Raw genomic sequence first — 16,506 nt, 5'->3', positions numbered from 1 at the left:
AGCTGATAAATTAAACTTTTGCCAAATCCCGTAGGAAGGACGCCAAAAACATCTTTCTTTTCAACAAATGCCTTGATCGCGTTTCTCTGTTCCCCTTTTAAAATTAATTTGCTGTTGATATCTTCTAGAACAGACCTAATAGCAGAATCTACACACCTCAACTCTCCAGCGGCAGCCATTGTTGTTGTCACCCAAGCGCGCTTTGGTGACGTGGTTGATTACGTTACTGTTGATCATCTGTCCATCATCGTATAAAGCCCGCCCTGACAATTTGATTGGCCCGACCAGATATTGGGCGAGCATACTCGCGCTACTATTGAGCAATGCCAGACCGAACTTCCCGACCTCAAACGTTGTGGGCGGGACTAAGTTCGGAATGGCACCCAGGCTAGTGCTAAGAAGTACAATCAACTGCAATCCATCGATTGAGCTTAAAACTGTTAATTCTGCATTGTTTCCCATCTGAATAAAAGTTAACATAAACATTTTCCATCAGTTTTTGCTACCGCAATACCAAATGCATTTATTTAACAGATTTTTACAGGACTTTTCCAGAGGTGCCAGTAAATGTTGGAAATCCTGATAAGTATTTAAAAAACAGCAATTAAAAAATAAAATTCAGTCTATTTTATACTATTCTACATCAAATATAACTCTTACATTATAAGATTAAGATTCATGTAGAAACATGTAGCAGTCAAGTAGCAGTCTTATTCAGAAAGTTGAAATATGAACAAATTTGTTTTGTAAATCTGCAATTCATCACACCTGCTTGTCTGTATATAAATTGTGAGCGTAGTCCCATTTTTTACATATTTTATTCAATATTAGAATCCAAATAAATCATTACACATTGGTGAGGCTGAATATTACTTTACATGCTATAAAATACAACGAGAATGCACAAACAGCCCAGCACTTTATAGTCCATTGCAGAAAACAGTGACAAAAATGCACAACAAAATAGAGACTATTATTATGCATCCATTTTCAAACAGATCCGTGTAAATTGTTCATTTATATATCGAGACACTTAGGTGTTTGTAGATTGTGGTATACTTCAATGTTTGTGTTACTGACGCAGCCAAACAGCTGACACGGGATAGACGGACCCTCTGTGATCAGGTGACCTTCTCAGTGGGAGGGAGTCACTGTAAATGACAGCTGGTCACAGAGAACACACACACCTGAGGCGCCGCCGGGACGCACAGCACACTCACACAACAGTTCTCCGGCACTTTACAAGACATTTACTGCAAAGGCAGAACAGCACACACAGAAACCCACAGACGTTGAGCACAGACTCCGTGACGGACCGGAGGCGAGGCATGACGGGACTTGGCAGAGCGACACGGAATGTTTGGATCGTTTTCCTTTGACTGTGAAACCATCAAGCCACTTAGTCGTCCGAGTCCTCCTGGGGGAGACAAAAGGAAAAAGAGGTTTTCCTGTGGCTCTGTCACACAAACAAATGTGATATGATCCCTTTACTCCATACTAATGTCACATCTGAGACACAGGAGCTGGTCTAGAAACAACCCGCCCATTTATATGATTTATTAATGACCTCTGACTGCTGTCAAACAGGGCTGAAAGTCATCCTGTGGTCATGACAGAAAAATGTCTCAGACATACATTTACTTTCTGTCTTTATCATTAATCAACACATCTCTGTTAAAATTCTTATTATGGGTATACAAAGTAAAATAATGAAAAAAAAACAATTTTATTATATAATCCTCTACCAGTTTCTGTATGATTGATAAACCCATTAGCACTTGAAAAAGTAATCATCACCATTATACTGTTGCAATACCACAAATGACTGCAGGATAAATCCTAAAGATGTGCTTTACTTCTTTGTATTGCGTGTAGTAGGCCAAGTCACAGTTTTACCTCTGTAGGTTCAGTGAAGTCAGTATCGATTGGTGACTCCACTGCATCGGGTACCGCTGTGACATCCCCACCCTGGAGAGCAAGACAGAAATGTATTTTACCTCCAGATTCAACACCTTCTCCCTTTACCTTTTATATACTTTCTCTGATTGACTATGTATAGGAGATACTATGCGTAGAGTTAGTTTTTCACCCCTCATCTCGTTTTCTTTCTGCAACATATTTGAAGAATATGTTGTATATGTGATTTTTTTTAGATATTGCAAAAACTGTTTTATATCCTAACCCTGCTTTAAACTTCTTTACAACTCTGTCCCCGACATTTCTTCTGTTGTTTGGTCTTCTGAATGTTCTCCAATGTTTTCTCTAGAACATCAGAGCATCCAAAAAAGGCAACAAACTGGTTGCATTACATCTTATTTAATTTTATATGCATCCTACAAAAGGATTTAGACAAAATATTTAAACCACTTATTTTCAGGAAGTTGTATGATGATTTTTCTAGTGCTTAACCCTTTATAGGACATTCAGTGAAAGACTTTAATTGTCCAAGTTAAGTAATTTTCTCTTAAAATAAGCGATTTTTTTTCTTGAATTGAGCAGGTAAGTGAGACACTTTGCAATGGAATAAGAAAAATTACGTTTAAAATAAGGGGAAAAGTGCAGTCTCCTATTTCAAGTGCATAATATCAAATAATCTTATTTAAAGGATAAAAATGCTCCATCCACTGGGATATTTTCTTATTTACCTACTCAAATTAAGGGTAAATACACTTATTTTAAGACATTTTCACTAATTTTTAGATATTTTTTTGTAGTGTGTTATTGGAATCCAGGACAAGACCTTATTATCTTTGTAACATTAAAAAAATATGGATATTTTGATGGCAAAAATGAATGTCAATGTAATAACAAGAAAGGCCAGCTTGCCCGAATATATATATATAAAAAAATAACAAAAGTGCTTCTATAAGAAATTCATGAAAAAAACTCTGAGAGTAAAAGAAACACATTATTTTTTTTTAGGTACAACATAACCTTAGAGGCTTATTAACCCTTTAGCTTTACTTTCTAACTTTTCATTTATCTTTTATTCTTTTTTCCAACTTAATTTACAGTAGGTAATATATCATTCAAGGGCTCATCTAATTGGTCTAATGCCAAATCAAAATGCACAGCCATGTAGCAGTATCCTTGTCGAATGGCTGGATATAGATCTTGTGCTTCTAGACCTCACTGAGAGACGGGGGGCTCCATTTCTAAGGGGAATGCAAGTGATCAAAAAGAGTTACTTGTCCTATGAAGGGTTAAAATCCCTGCAAAATAAGAATAAAAAACTATGCAGTAAATACTCAGGTAAGGAACAGTATTAGCCTCTATTCTTAAAAAAATCAAAAGGGTAAATTATATTTAAAACACTGTTTTTTAGTCTCCTCTGCATTCAGCTGATAAACCCTTTTCAAAGGACAGCTTTAAAAAAGCTATCTGCAATTGGTCTTAGCCCCAAAGCCCAATTGCATTTAGGAAGAAGGCAATGGACAGTACGGATATGTTTATTTTGTCTAATCTAAAAAAGTATATCATTCATCTCAAACTAAAAGTTGATCAGCTAAAAGCTGAGCTCCATTTAAGATAAGGTTCCTACACCTGTAAACACAGTAGTACACAGTTGTTGTCTGCATAACTGGTATCAAACAAAACACATTTACTTTAGAACATAATCAAAATAAAAGCAATAAAAAAAAACAAACAACTATAAAATTGTGTTTAAACTTAAACACAAAACTATTCTCTATCACAACAGCCATTATGTTTGTTAGTATTCTTGAAACAGGAGGATGAGTTTTAACACAGATGGAAAATGGACGTCTCTCTGGCCTTGATTAAACTGTGCCGATGGCCTGACTTTCCATAATGGAGGTTTTTCACCTTCTCCTCATCCTGTTGCATCTATAACCAGCCAACAAACCTGTATTCTGCTGAAACAGTTCTCTGCTGGTAAATAAAGTCCATTTTGGTTAAAATATTAAGATCGCACAACCTTGTCTGAATCAACTCTGTAGGCGTAAACTCACTAATGATGTAAAACATTTGGTTTTCTTTTTGCTCTTTTGTTTCAGCCTGGTTGTTTTCTGTAACATCTGTGTATTTCCCTGTCCTTGTACCTTTCCAGTCACTCTGTAACTGGATGAGTCACAGGCAGCTGATGAATTGGTGAAACACTGGATGAGAAGATTAATCTGGACAACACGTCGCAAATGCTTGTCTGTGGCTGTCTTTATCTGTCTGAGTGTCTCAGGAGAGGCGCTGAAGGACTTTTTCCACCTGGCATTCATTTTTAAATAGAATCAATATTAATGATGTTTAATGACTCTGAGCCGCATGGGAACGTTTGTTAAATGAGGACAATCTGCTGCCATCTATATGCCAGTCTTTTGCTAAAAGGAATCAGGTTATAATCTTTTCCGATCCAAAAGGTTTCTTCTTCTTATCCGACCTCTAAATCAGCGCAGATGCATTATTATCTGTCTATTGATCTGTCATTTCACCTTCTCCCCCTCAATGATGCATTTTTTTTCACCTGTTTTGTTGATACTAATAAAACAAGCAATGTTATAGATTAAACAAAGCAGCTGTATTAGGTAAAGCTGAAGCTTTCGAATTGTACGTCTTAATGGGGCACATCTCTGCTTACTGAAACCTGTGAAGACACAGTTAAAGAGACGTGAGCGGTTGGAGTCACGAATTGCTGTCATGAATTCCCCTGTGCCTTGGCGCTAATTAGGGAACTAAAGATTTACCATCACAACAAACAATAAAAACCGTGTTTGTGTTCCCTGGGAAGCATGTGTTTCCTGCAGCTGAAAAACAAGTGAGTATTTACAGCCAAATTAAGCTCACCAATAGGGATAGTATTTGTTTTACTGTTTCATTAATAAAGGTGGGAAAAAAATGTATTAATTAAAAAATTTGTGATAAGTTTGAGGAGATCAACATTTTTATAGTTTAAGACTCACAAAAGTCTGTTTTTAGTTGGTCTGTTAACTTCAGATTAAATAAAAACCCAACGTGTTTACTACAAGGTCTAAGGTCTCATAGATTAAGGCCCAACATATCCCCAATTGGCCCCTAAACACTTCCCCTAAGCACTAACCCTCGGTTAGTGTGTTCCTGCGGAGGGTTTGCTACATAAAGGGCCGTCCCAAACCACATAGTGGGTAGGACAAGGGGAGAGTTAAATAGAGAGCCCTAAAATAGAGAGTCTGCTTCATTGCAGCGTGGATTGCAATGGGTGTAATGGCGATCTATATTAAAATATAGGTTTAACCATTATTAAAATATAAGTTCGGCTGGTTTGCTGCATCTTCATCACATTGATAGAAAATCACAAGATAGGAAAAAGAAAAAAAGACGTCATAAATTCCCAAAAAGGAAAGGTCTTATTTGACTGTAGAAAGTTATATTTAATAAAGGGGAAAATGTTCGACGTCACGTAGACCTTTGCCACACAGCCACAGCCATGCACATGGGGCGCCACTGTGTTTCCATAGCAACAAAGTGATGGTTTAGTGTTGGGCCTTGCATTTTCAGAAATTAACTAATCAAATGATGCCATTATCCATAACACATCGTTCAAATATTTGCATGTATATAAGAAATCTTAAAAAAACAAAAAAAAAAAACAGCTAAATAAATAAAAGAAAAAACACCCACAAATAAAACCTTCATACAGTAAGTCAGGAAAGTGTCATGAATTTACATTGGAATGTTAGCTAAGATGTTGGTAGAGGTTTTTTTTTCCTGTTTTTCTAATTTTGCCACACCAAGAATGAAAGATTACAGAACTATTAACAGAAATATTGCTGAGCTAATTTAGGCTGCACTGGTTCTGTGGAATTCACATTAAAGACCACAGGAGGAAATCTATAAAAGCCAAGTAGACATGGTAATATGAGCATTAAAGCCCTAAATGTAACAACAAGTGAAGATTATGTAAAGACATTCAATACAAACATTCATAAATATAACAATGAGAGCTGGAAATTAGATATTCTATACATATGAAATCATATACACGAGTTTTACATAAGAACTATGACAAGATGTAATTGATTAGACGGAATAAAATGTAATTAATGTCCCTGTTCTGCTTAGTAAACTGTAACAATAATGTATAAACTAAGAAAAAATTAAAACAAAGGACTAATTTCTATTCTTATGTTACTTTTAAAATCAATTAATATCTTAGCAAAAAAAAATAAAAATAAATCCTCACTTTGGGTTCATAGCAGTGACTCTATGTTTGCCATAAACCAAAGTTTTATGTTTCTTTAGTGAGTCTGCATATAGCAGTGTGCTCATATAATGCAAAATGTTTGGCTAAATTCTTTGTTCATATCATTAAATTGAAGAAAAAAAAAGGAGTTAATGATTTTTTTATGCCTTTAATTTATCAAAAAGACACCTTTGATTTTTATCATCTGCATCTTTAGAGTCAAACGGAGACACAATAAAGAAGAGAAGTCACTTTCACAGAGATGAAAGTAGCATAATTTCTCATGTTTGACTTGAGTCTGAACAGAAAACTGTTTGCTACGATAAACGGCCTTAGCCTTCCCTTCCCCTTTAGACAAAGGCCAGACTGATGGAGGGTGCCGGGTAGCTACCAGCGTGTAACAGCTTTCATTTCAGGTGAGAAAGACACGACAACAGACATGAAAAATGATGACAAATGACTCAAGGGCGATGCGCCATCTTTAACACAGTGAAGACTTAGTTTGGAGCTCCAACATGAAATGGAGGAAAGCATTGTGCTGCTGCCTCAGGGTAGCTTTAAATTAACTGGTACATCTGTACGCAGACAGTGCACTGATATAAATGTAAATCACTATTGGACTTGAAGCTCCTCATATTCTGCTGTAGATATTAAACATATTTAAATCATGTTTAAATAACACAAACATGTACAATATACTGAAAGCATTTATTCATGTTCTTCAATTATTTTTTGAATTCCTCAAACAATGACAGGTTGCCAGTTTTTCAACAAATCCCTTTATTAAGTTTCCTCACTACCAATATTTCTCAGTTAACAGTTAGTGTTGTTACAACAAAGTGAGAGTGATGGGAACAACACTAATTCAGGCACAAACTGATAGACTACATATCATCACACAATAGGGGCAGAAGGTGCTGAGGCACATAATGTCAAGAGTCAATAGCTTCAGACCTCCAAATATATCTTTCATAGAGATTTCATACCAGCTATCTGTAATGCGCTACAGTCCAGTTTCTGGAATGAATCACAATGCTGTTAGCCCATCTCAGACCAAGGAAGAGACCCTACAGAACCCTACGCTGGTGTGGTTACAACTGGCAGGGTTTCATGGGGTTTATTTGAAACTTGGAGCAATTTGGTTGCAGTGTGAATTAATTCCGGTCCCAGGAAAATAAAACCAGTAAAATGATGAAAGAGCAGCAGACTTGAGTAAGAGAAGAAGATATACAGAGTAAATGCATAATGCTGAATATGAAATAGTTTAAAAAGGTCTTATGGTGTTATGATCTTGCCGTTGATGATTAGCCTGATTACTCATTTCATTCACCTGTCTAACTCTGTCCAATTTGTTGTTACTGTTCATCTTATCCATCTGCTCTTGTCTCTATTTAACCTGTCTGCTCTCAGTCATCAGTCAGAGCCTTTGATCAGAGTTCTCTAGTGTAACTGTTTGTGCTTTGATTGCCTGATCCTGACCCGTTCTGCCTTTGTACCCCTGAGCCTACCTGTTCCTGTTCTGATTTGTTTGCCTGACTTGTTTTTGGACTCCTGCTGGATTCTGTCTGTTATCCTGTTGTCCTAACCTGGAGCTGTTTCCCGTCACCGACCTGGTTTTCCCTTAGAAAACTCTTCGGACCTTGAATCATCTGGTTCTGAATACTGAGCAAGTGTTCAACACTGGCTTAGCCGTGTGCCCAGATCTGGTCTCCTGCTGCGTCTTGTTGTCAACCTGAACGGCTGGAATCAACCTCGTTTTCTGAGCACGGACTGAACTATAAAACCAGGTTAGTGATCAGAAGTTCCTGCGCTGTTTGGCAGATGTGACATCAAGCACGTCCATGTTAAATCTAGCCAACAAATCAAATATTCAAGATGGATTTTGTGGATACTCTGAAGCAACTGGCAATCAGCTCTTCTTTAGAGCTTCAACTTCAATCTTTGTCAACTTTATGTTCCCTATCTTCTATTTTTAATTTAAAAAAGGCTTGTCTGTGCAATGCTCCTTCATTGTAGCTCAGAGCCATATCTACTCTGTGAATAAATTTTGCTATATGAATGAAAACAAAAGTTCAGATTTATCAACTTCATTCATGAAGGTGAGGCGCCAACTTTGTCTAAAAATTGCACCGTTCACGTCCCTAAATTTACCACCATTGTCTCGCCCAGCTTCACTCCACTTTGCGTCGATCCAAAACTTCAGCATATAGATTACAACGGATTCCTTAGCTCCAAATGTGAAATTCGCATTCAGTGTGTAAGTTTCTTTATAATGTAGCTCATAGGTACACTAAGAAGTATGCACAGGTCGCTCAATAAAAGCCTTTCATAAATACAGAAGTTATTGTGTGAATTTTGAAATGGTTTAAACGTTTTTACTCTTTTATTTGCATAAGATATTTTAATGAGATATACTTACAGTGGGTAAGTATACTGAATGCAAAGAAACGTAATTGGTTGCCTATTTAGGTGCAGTAATGTTAAATCATTGTTTGATCAACTAGTTATGTATACTGCCCAGTAATTGACCTACTATCTAAATCATCTAACTAATACTCTCACTAATCACCTGTTCATCTATTTGATATTGCTATCTGTATAAAAGACATCAGTCTACAGCCTGAAAGAGTCAGACTCCAAACTCAGTCCTGGCCAAGAATAAAAATAAGAAGAAAATTATAATTCTACACCAGGGTGGGTAGAGTGAATCTACAATAGTATAATAGGTTGGTGTCAATAATTCAACCATGGGAGCAATTGTAAGAAAATGGAATACATACAAGGCCATTAATAATCTCCCTCAATTTAAGATCTCATCCTGTGGGGTCAAAATGATCATGAGAACAGTGAGCAAAACCCCAGAGGGGGCCTGATGAATGGCCTGCAAGGAGCTGGGAGCAAAGTTCCAAAGGCTACCATCAGTTACAGACTGCGCCAAGAGGAATTCAAATCCTACAGTCCCAGGCGTGTCCCCCTGCCAAAGCTAGTACATGTTCAGGTCTGTCTGAGAGTATGGACGATCCAGAAAATTTGGGGAAAATATCATGTGGTCATATGAAACCAAGATAGAACTTTTTTTGCACAAACTCAACGTATGTTTGGAGGAATAAGAATGCTGATATGCATCCCAAAAGCACCATATGTACTGTAAAGCATTGGAGTGAAAACATCATGCTTCTGGGCTATTTTTCTGCAAATGGGGACAGGATAACTGATCTGCTGTTAACCCATAACAACTTCTATCATTGAATGCACTGAAAATGGAACATGACTGGGTCTTTGAGCATGAAAATTATCCCAAACACAAAACTCGGACAATAGTGGCTCTGTATTAGCATTTCAACTTTCTGGAGTGGCCAGTGTCAAGACCTCAACCCCATACTTTTTTGGAGGAAATTAAAAGTTGGTGTTATCCAGCAACAGAACTAAATCATCACTGCTCTGAGGAGATCTGCATGGAGGAACTGGACAAAATATCTTCAGTAAATAGCTCCAGTATGTGCAAAATTGGTGAAGGCCAACAGAAAATGTATGACTTCAGTTTGCAAACCAAGGTCACAGAGTAGTGAGTTTAACTTTTTTATTGACCAAATACTTGTTTACCACCATAATTTGCAAATAAATACTTAAAAAAAATGTTTAAATGTGATTTTTTTTTTTTATGTGTCTCTGATAGTTGAAGTGAACCTATAATGAATCATACAGCCCACTCTCATGTTTCTAACTAGGATAACCTGCATAATCAATGGCTGACTAAATACTTTTTCCCCCACTCTGTTTATATATATATATATATATATATATATATATATATATATATATAATTTTTTTGGGGGGGGATTGTGTAGTAGAGTGTAGCATTTAGATTTATTGTGTAAGGGCCAAGGAAGAGCGCAATGGATTTACCTTCACAAGTGTAATTATAATGTGTCATGTATATATTTATTTTGTGTGTGTTTGTTAGCTGGCTACTTGCCTTTCCCAGCTCTTCTCCATTTTGCCAAATACTGTAAGCAGATGCACTTGCCACTCTCCCAATTACCTTCATTCTTCCCAGCTGTTCTTCTGCCTATTTATACCTGCCTTTGTTAGTTGCTCCTCAATCACTCATCATCATTCAGTCTGCTCAAAGGCTGTTTCCAGCCTGTCAGCCATATGTCAGTCCGCTCAAAGGCTGCTTTTAGCCTTTCATCCATCATTAAATCTGCTCAAAGTCTTTTCTTTTAGCCTTTCAGCCATTATTAAGTCTGCGCAGAGCCTGCTTCCAGCCTGTCAGCCATGATTCAGTCTGCTCAAAGGCTGCTTTCAGCCTTTCAGTCATCATTGCATCTGCTCGATGTCTTCTTTCAGCCTTTCAGTCATTATTAGGTCTGCTCAAAGGTTGCTTTGAGCCTTTCAGTCATCATTAGGTCTACTCAGAGCCTGCTTCCAGCCTGTCAGCCATAATTCAGTCTGCTCAAAGGCTGCTTCCAGCCTGTCAGCCATAATTCAGTCTGCTCAAATTCTTCTTTCAGCCTTTCAGTCATCATTAAGTCTGCTCAAAGCCTGCTTTCAGCCTTTAGTCATCATCTGCCTTCTTAGGTCTGATACCGGACAGTTCAGCCTGTCACCAATTGTTTCTGCCTTTACCGGTCTCTCCAAACATACTACCGGTCTGACCTGCCAACATTCATTAACATTCATTAAAATTATTTTAATAAAAGTTTTGAAATGCTCACTTCGGGGCTAGCTTAATCATGGGTTCTCAGAGGTCCTCTTGTTACAATAAAGGGTGCATATTTAATGTGATGTTTACAGTTAAGCGTAGCTGGATGTAGTGTAATTTAGGGACTATTAGTTCTGTACATTCTAATAAGCATACTAATGCAGACAAGGATTAGGGCTTAGAGGAAAGAGCCGCTGTATTGCAATCAAAAAGGTCCAATTCCTGTTTCCTCATGTCAAAATGATCAAGTATTAATGTATGAATATGTACTTATTGGAGAGAGAAATTGAATGAACATTACTATATTTTAAGCTATTTGAGTAGCCATTATGACCAAAAAAGTTCTATATAACCTCAGTCTGTTTACTATCATAGATAACACACATAGTCCAAAAATAATAATCCTCCCATTTTGAAATAGATTTTTCAGTTATGCCCGTACATACAAAAAGTAAAAAAAACAGTGTGAGAGCACATTCAGTTAGGTTTGTGATCATACCATGTACCTGTTGTCTTTAATAATGTGAAGAACCGTTCAAGGATACAGATAAAGTTTAAACTGGAGATACAACTGAAAACTAATGCAACTTAATAAAACCAGCCCTTTATGGTCCGTACGTCAACGGTTGTGTCAAAATATTAAAGTCATGTCTGCCGGTAAAAATAACAATTTTATACTTAATATAACAATGCAAATTTTGAATAGAGATTAAAGACTCTTTTTAAAAAAGTATATAAAAGATACTGTAATTTTAATAGCTTAAATTAACATATATTTCGTATATAAACTCTCACAATACCTTTATGAATATTTTAACCTAATGTTATTTATTTCTTGAACTATGCTCTTACAAAATCTTTAATATTTCCTGAGTAAGTAGTGACAAAGCTTCATTAAATTAAAGGCAAAACCTTGAAAAATGGAACAAGAGTCGTAATCAGACAGCATGAGTTAAGTTTTTAACCAACAAAATGTATTTTAAAAAAACTTTCTATTCAACATTAGATGAAAATAGTTTTTTTTTATTTTTACTTGTTTGGCTGGATCCTTCTTGACCAATCCAGTGGCAGCAGCGATGTTGCCCGCTCCTTCCACAGTTTTCTGGGCCACAGCCGTAACCCCGGTAACCACAGCTCCACCCATATGAGACACTCCAGACACAGTTTTTCCAGCAACTGCAGGGACAAAAGGAAAGAAAGAAGAACAGAGGGGAGTCTGTATTATTTTAGTCTGCAGACCACTGAGGATTGCAAACAGGAAGATTTACAGCAACGTTATTGGAGTAATCTGAGCAACGGAGCTAATCTGATGGAAAGAACTAATTTTTGATATGATGTTTAAAATCAAGTCATTCCTAAATAATTTTTTGCTGAGTTGCAAACAGATTGAGAAAGGTCCACGTGTAATTGAATCAGCTAACCTAATCTCATGAAGAGCCTTGGGTCATTTCTGTACAGAGAGGGAAGGCAAACAAATATGTCCTCTTGTGGACTAATCACCTTTGATGGACGGTTTCAATCAAAACAAAGGCTACAGGTGAACTCATAAGGCGTTCACTGATCAACCAGTGTTATACAGCGTCGTTAATCAAGAGCAGAAGGCTTACTGGGCATAATCATGGCCTGTGTAGATCTCTCCAAAGCAGATTATCGGATTATTTAATGCAGACTGCTGACATTATGCCATTGTGTATTTATCTTGCAGTCACTCACTTGCTTTGCATTAGAAATGAAAAGACAAGCAGTTTTCCAGGGTCCCTACTGCACAACCAGTGAGGTTGGCCTGGCTCTGCTCCAGTTTTTATGTGAGAAATAGAACAACAAAGCCTGCAGGGAGTCATTCAGGTGTAGTGGTGAATTAGGCAGTAGAATATGACACTTACCCCACAGGGTAACAATAATCTGGCCTGTTAACCACCTGAGGTTTGAGTGAGGCACCATCACTTTACTCTTCACTCATGTGAAAGATCTGCAGAGTTAAAAACTAGTCCCCTGTCTCTGAAAGTAGGCCTGGGTTGGTATGATATCCTTTCTGAACAAGTATTAAAGATACCATGAAACAAAAAATATAAAACAGTAAGCACTGATTTAACTTTTTTATTTAAAACAAAAACAACAATTATTCCTTTTGCTGCAAAGACAGGGCTGGAGTCAGAAGGATGAGGGCCTCCAGATTAAATCCAGTTTTTGGAACAAATTTATAGGTCATGGGTCACCTTTTTATAATTCACGCACCAAATTAAATTCTTATGAAATGTTTGGTCCCTTTTGACATCCGGAGACAATATAACTTATTGATTTTATAAATTCATTTGTTTTTAATAGTAAACACAATCAAATTTGAACAAATTGCAGATTTAAACTATTCTACTTTGCAGAATATGTGCATTGGGTACAATAATACTGCCATTTAACTTTAAAAAAGGAACAATGAAGCATAACAATGATCATAAGTCTACTAATACATCTCTCTCTCTCTCTCTCTATATATATATATATATATATATATATATATATAAGTAGATAGATAGATATAGATATATTTTTATAGCTTTTTTATTTTCGTTGTAGTTCTTTTAGAAAGCCATACTGTGAGAAAACATATAAGTCACATGTAGTTTTTGAAGAACATGTGGAACAAGGTTCATATCAACATTAAGGTTATTTGTCCTTGCTCGTATCAATTTTTAAATTAGAAGTAGTCATTGAGCTCCTTTTTCCAAAAAATGCCCAATATCAAAAAGACATTATATTTAGAAAAGACAAAACAGCACAGAAAATCTTAGTGTGCCGGTTCTGTTTGGTGGGAGGTTATACGTTGGTGCAGTTGTTGATTGGCAGCAAGAAGGTCTCAGATTCACATCTTAGTCTGGGGTCTATCTGCAAGTAGTTTGTTTTCCCTACATATGCATTGGTTTTCAGAGTGCTTGGTTTAAAAGCAATAGCTTCACATTATCCAATGCTGGTTGCAAAAATTGTTCATTAAAAAAAACACACAGACAATTCGCAGCTACTAAACTCACAGGGTCACAGGCTACTGCCCTAATAAATCTTTTCTAGGGTCTGTCTGCCTGATTACACTTTAACATCTGGATAATATTCATCTATAATTCAAGTATTCTGTGGGATCCTGTCAGAGATGCTTTCAAAGAGACAAATTTTTCTTTCCTTCTCCCACAAAAAGAAAAAAAGAAAAAAAGTAACTGGCTTCTAAAGTCAGCTGACTGGCAGGGTGCAGCATCAGGTTTGGGGTGGGGTAGCATTGCACTACTCTTATTAACGAAGTCAGAAAAAATGCCCGTTCACAACATATTTTAGGGAATCTAATTAAATACATTAATGTAAGAGCTGAATGGTAAGTTGGCATGATTTCAACACATTCGTAACCAGTCAGGAGGACCTAATGTGGCCCTAAAGTTTAAACTGCCACAAAAAACACATATATTTATATATGTTGGTCCCCCTGGATAATGTGTTAAAACAATATATTCAATTGGTTCAAAATCATCAAATCGAGGCCTATATATAAACAAACAATACTCAGACCCAAATCACATTAGACATAAACAGGAACTAGCCTCAAACTCATGTTCCACAGCAAATTTCTTTCTTTGCTGTGTTTGAGTTGCATTGGTTTCAACAGGCTCTGCTTTGTACTTTTTTTTTTTGCTCTGCTGATCACATTTCTAGCAATGGTGCTGCCATTATATGGAACATCTTGGAAAGGACAGGTTCAAAACTGTGGTTGCGGACCTCAAACTGATTTCTAAGATAAAATCAATCCATCTATGACATTTTTCATGTGTAAAAAACAAACAAACAACAAAACCGATCTAGATGGAGCATCAAAAATGGCCCAGATACCTGAAACACAATCAAGACTGGTATCAAGTATTTAAACGTGAATACTGGGGAAGAATAATCATAATCTGATTAATAAAAAAAGCTGTTACCTGAGGAGACCCCATCCTTTGTTTTATTTCCTGAAAGAAGCAAGGCCCACAATGTTACACAGTATATACACTGATACACCTAATAATCACAATATTGTTATAATGAGAATAATACTGTGATTTTTTTTTTAAGTAGTAATTTTCTTATAATAAATCAGATGATTTCCTGAAACCCACCGACATACATAACCCCATCCTTAGTCATCTCAGCCGCTCCAGTCACTCCCTGCTTGGTTTTCTCTGCAGCTGCCACGACCCCATCCTTGGCTTTAGAGAAACCCTTCATCAGCGCGTCCATGGCGGCTCGGTTCGGCTCCCAGAAAACACGCACCCAGCTGCAGAACATGAGACGCATGATGAGGATGAACCGAAACAATAGTGTTAAAACACAGAAAATGATGCCACCGCCCCGCCTCTGTTTTTTATTGTAAGCTGAGCTGCCACATAGAAGCAGCTTTGGAGTAAATCCCACCTGTAGGAATGAATGGAAACCTGTGAATGGATTTACTATTAATGCAAAGGAAATGGAGAAAACTGACCAATTATCATATTCTTTCCCTTTAATTAACGATATTTTTTCCGGAGAAGAGAGGAGAAGTGTTTTACGCACCTGTTTGCTTCAACTTCCTTTAAGCCCGCGGTGTGATGGGTCTCTCCGGATGGCAGCGGAGTGTCTATCCCCCCAAAGAGTAAAATAAAACCGATTTTACTGTCAGCAAACTTCAGCTGCTCGGACGGACAGAGAAGACTCTCCACAGGTCCGTTTGACAGACGCCTCCCACGCCACGGAGAGATGGAGAAAGCGCGATTGATCAGCCTCTCTCTCTCTCATACACACACACACATAACATGCACAACACATGGATTACGTAGCTGTTTCTATACGTGGGTTGTCCACGGTGAGTGGGAGCAGAAACAACCCTTTTAATGTCATCTGTGGCTCAACTACCAATTAGGCTGGTGGCAGTGTAATTACTAAAAACAACAGAGCTCAGCTGTTCTCTCTTCCCACATGGGACTAAGATCTTAACTACAGCTGCAAAGCAGGTTGATGACTATAGGGTGCCCAGGGGCGGAGCTAGATGGGGGCCCAGGGGTGGGCATGGCCACCCTAAAGCCTGGAGTACACTGTGCGATTTTTTTCAATCCTTGCATGCATCTGCTGCTCACACTGTACGACTAAACCCTGCGTTTAGTCGTACAGTGAGAGCAGTAGTTCACGATTTATGTTTGGCCCGACGCTCTGATGCGATCTATCTGCTCACGATTTATGTTTGGCCCGACGCTCTGATGCGATCTACCTGCTCATGATTTATGTTCGGCCCGACGCTTTGATGCGATCTACCTGCTCACGATTTATGCCCGACACTCTGATGTGTATCTGCTCACACTGTACGACTAAACGCTGCATTTCACACATTGCATCCCTGCAAAACTGCTGTGTTTACATCTGAGAGGAGGAATAAAAGAAGAATCCTTGTTTGCGCATGCGCCCTGAGCGATTTGCCCACGACAGTTGGGAGAAAATCAAACATGTTTGAAAGTCGGCCCTATCGAAGGATCGTCGCATGACTGGAAAATTGCGTGAGTGAGCTTGACGCAGACATTTTTGATTTATGCCCAGTATTGAAGCGTGGTCTGCGCTATAAGCTGTGGGTCTATATACGGCGGAGGGG

General features: G+C 37.7%; 1 protein-coding gene across 1 annotated transcript; it reads right to left on the bottom strand.

Moving 5' to 3' along the window:
- Positions 1-799: 799 nt before the first annotated feature.
- Positions 800-15,823, bottom strand: LOC119789818 (alpha-synuclein-like). Its single transcript, XM_038294923.1, has 6 exons — positions 15,441-15,823; positions 15,008-15,165; positions 14,831-14,860; positions 11,911-12,053; positions 1,897-1,968; positions 800-1,417 (listed from the first exon to the last, which is right to left on the bottom strand). Exons 2-6 carry the CDS (start codon positions 15,126-15,128, stop codon positions 1,400-1,402), a joined length of 384 nt encoding a protein of 127 aa, XP_038150851.1. The 5' UTR covers positions 15,129-15,165; positions 15,441-15,823; the 3' UTR covers positions 800-1,399.
- Between the last annotated feature and the right edge of the window lie 683 nt (positions 15,824-16,506).

The sequence above is a fragment of the Cyprinodon tularosa genome, unplaced genomic scaffold (genome assembly GCF_016077235.1).
Source record: "Cyprinodon tularosa strain WSP-4 unplaced genomic scaffold, ASM1607723v1 ctg349, whole genome shotgun sequence".
Classification (NCBI taxonomy): domain Eukaryota; kingdom Metazoa; phylum Chordata; class Actinopteri; order Cyprinodontiformes; family Cyprinodontidae; genus Cyprinodon; species Cyprinodon tularosa.
Note: the sequence above shows the minus strand (reverse complement) of the source record. Positions and strands in the feature narration are given on the sequence as shown.

Coding starts and splice junctions, on each gene's coding strand:
- LOC119789818 (XM_038294923.1), bottom strand. CDS start 15,128: ATGGACGCGCTGATGAAGGGTTTCTCTAAAGCCAAGGATGGGGTCGTG. Junction 12,054..14,830: donor AAAGGATGGGGTCTCCTCAG/GTAACAGCTTTT, acceptor TTGTCCCTGCAG/TTGCTGGAAAAACTGTGTCT. Junction 1,969..11,910: donor AGAAGGATCCAGCCAAACAA/GTAAAAATAAAA, acceptor CTTGCTCTCCAG/GGTGGGGATGTCACAGCGGT.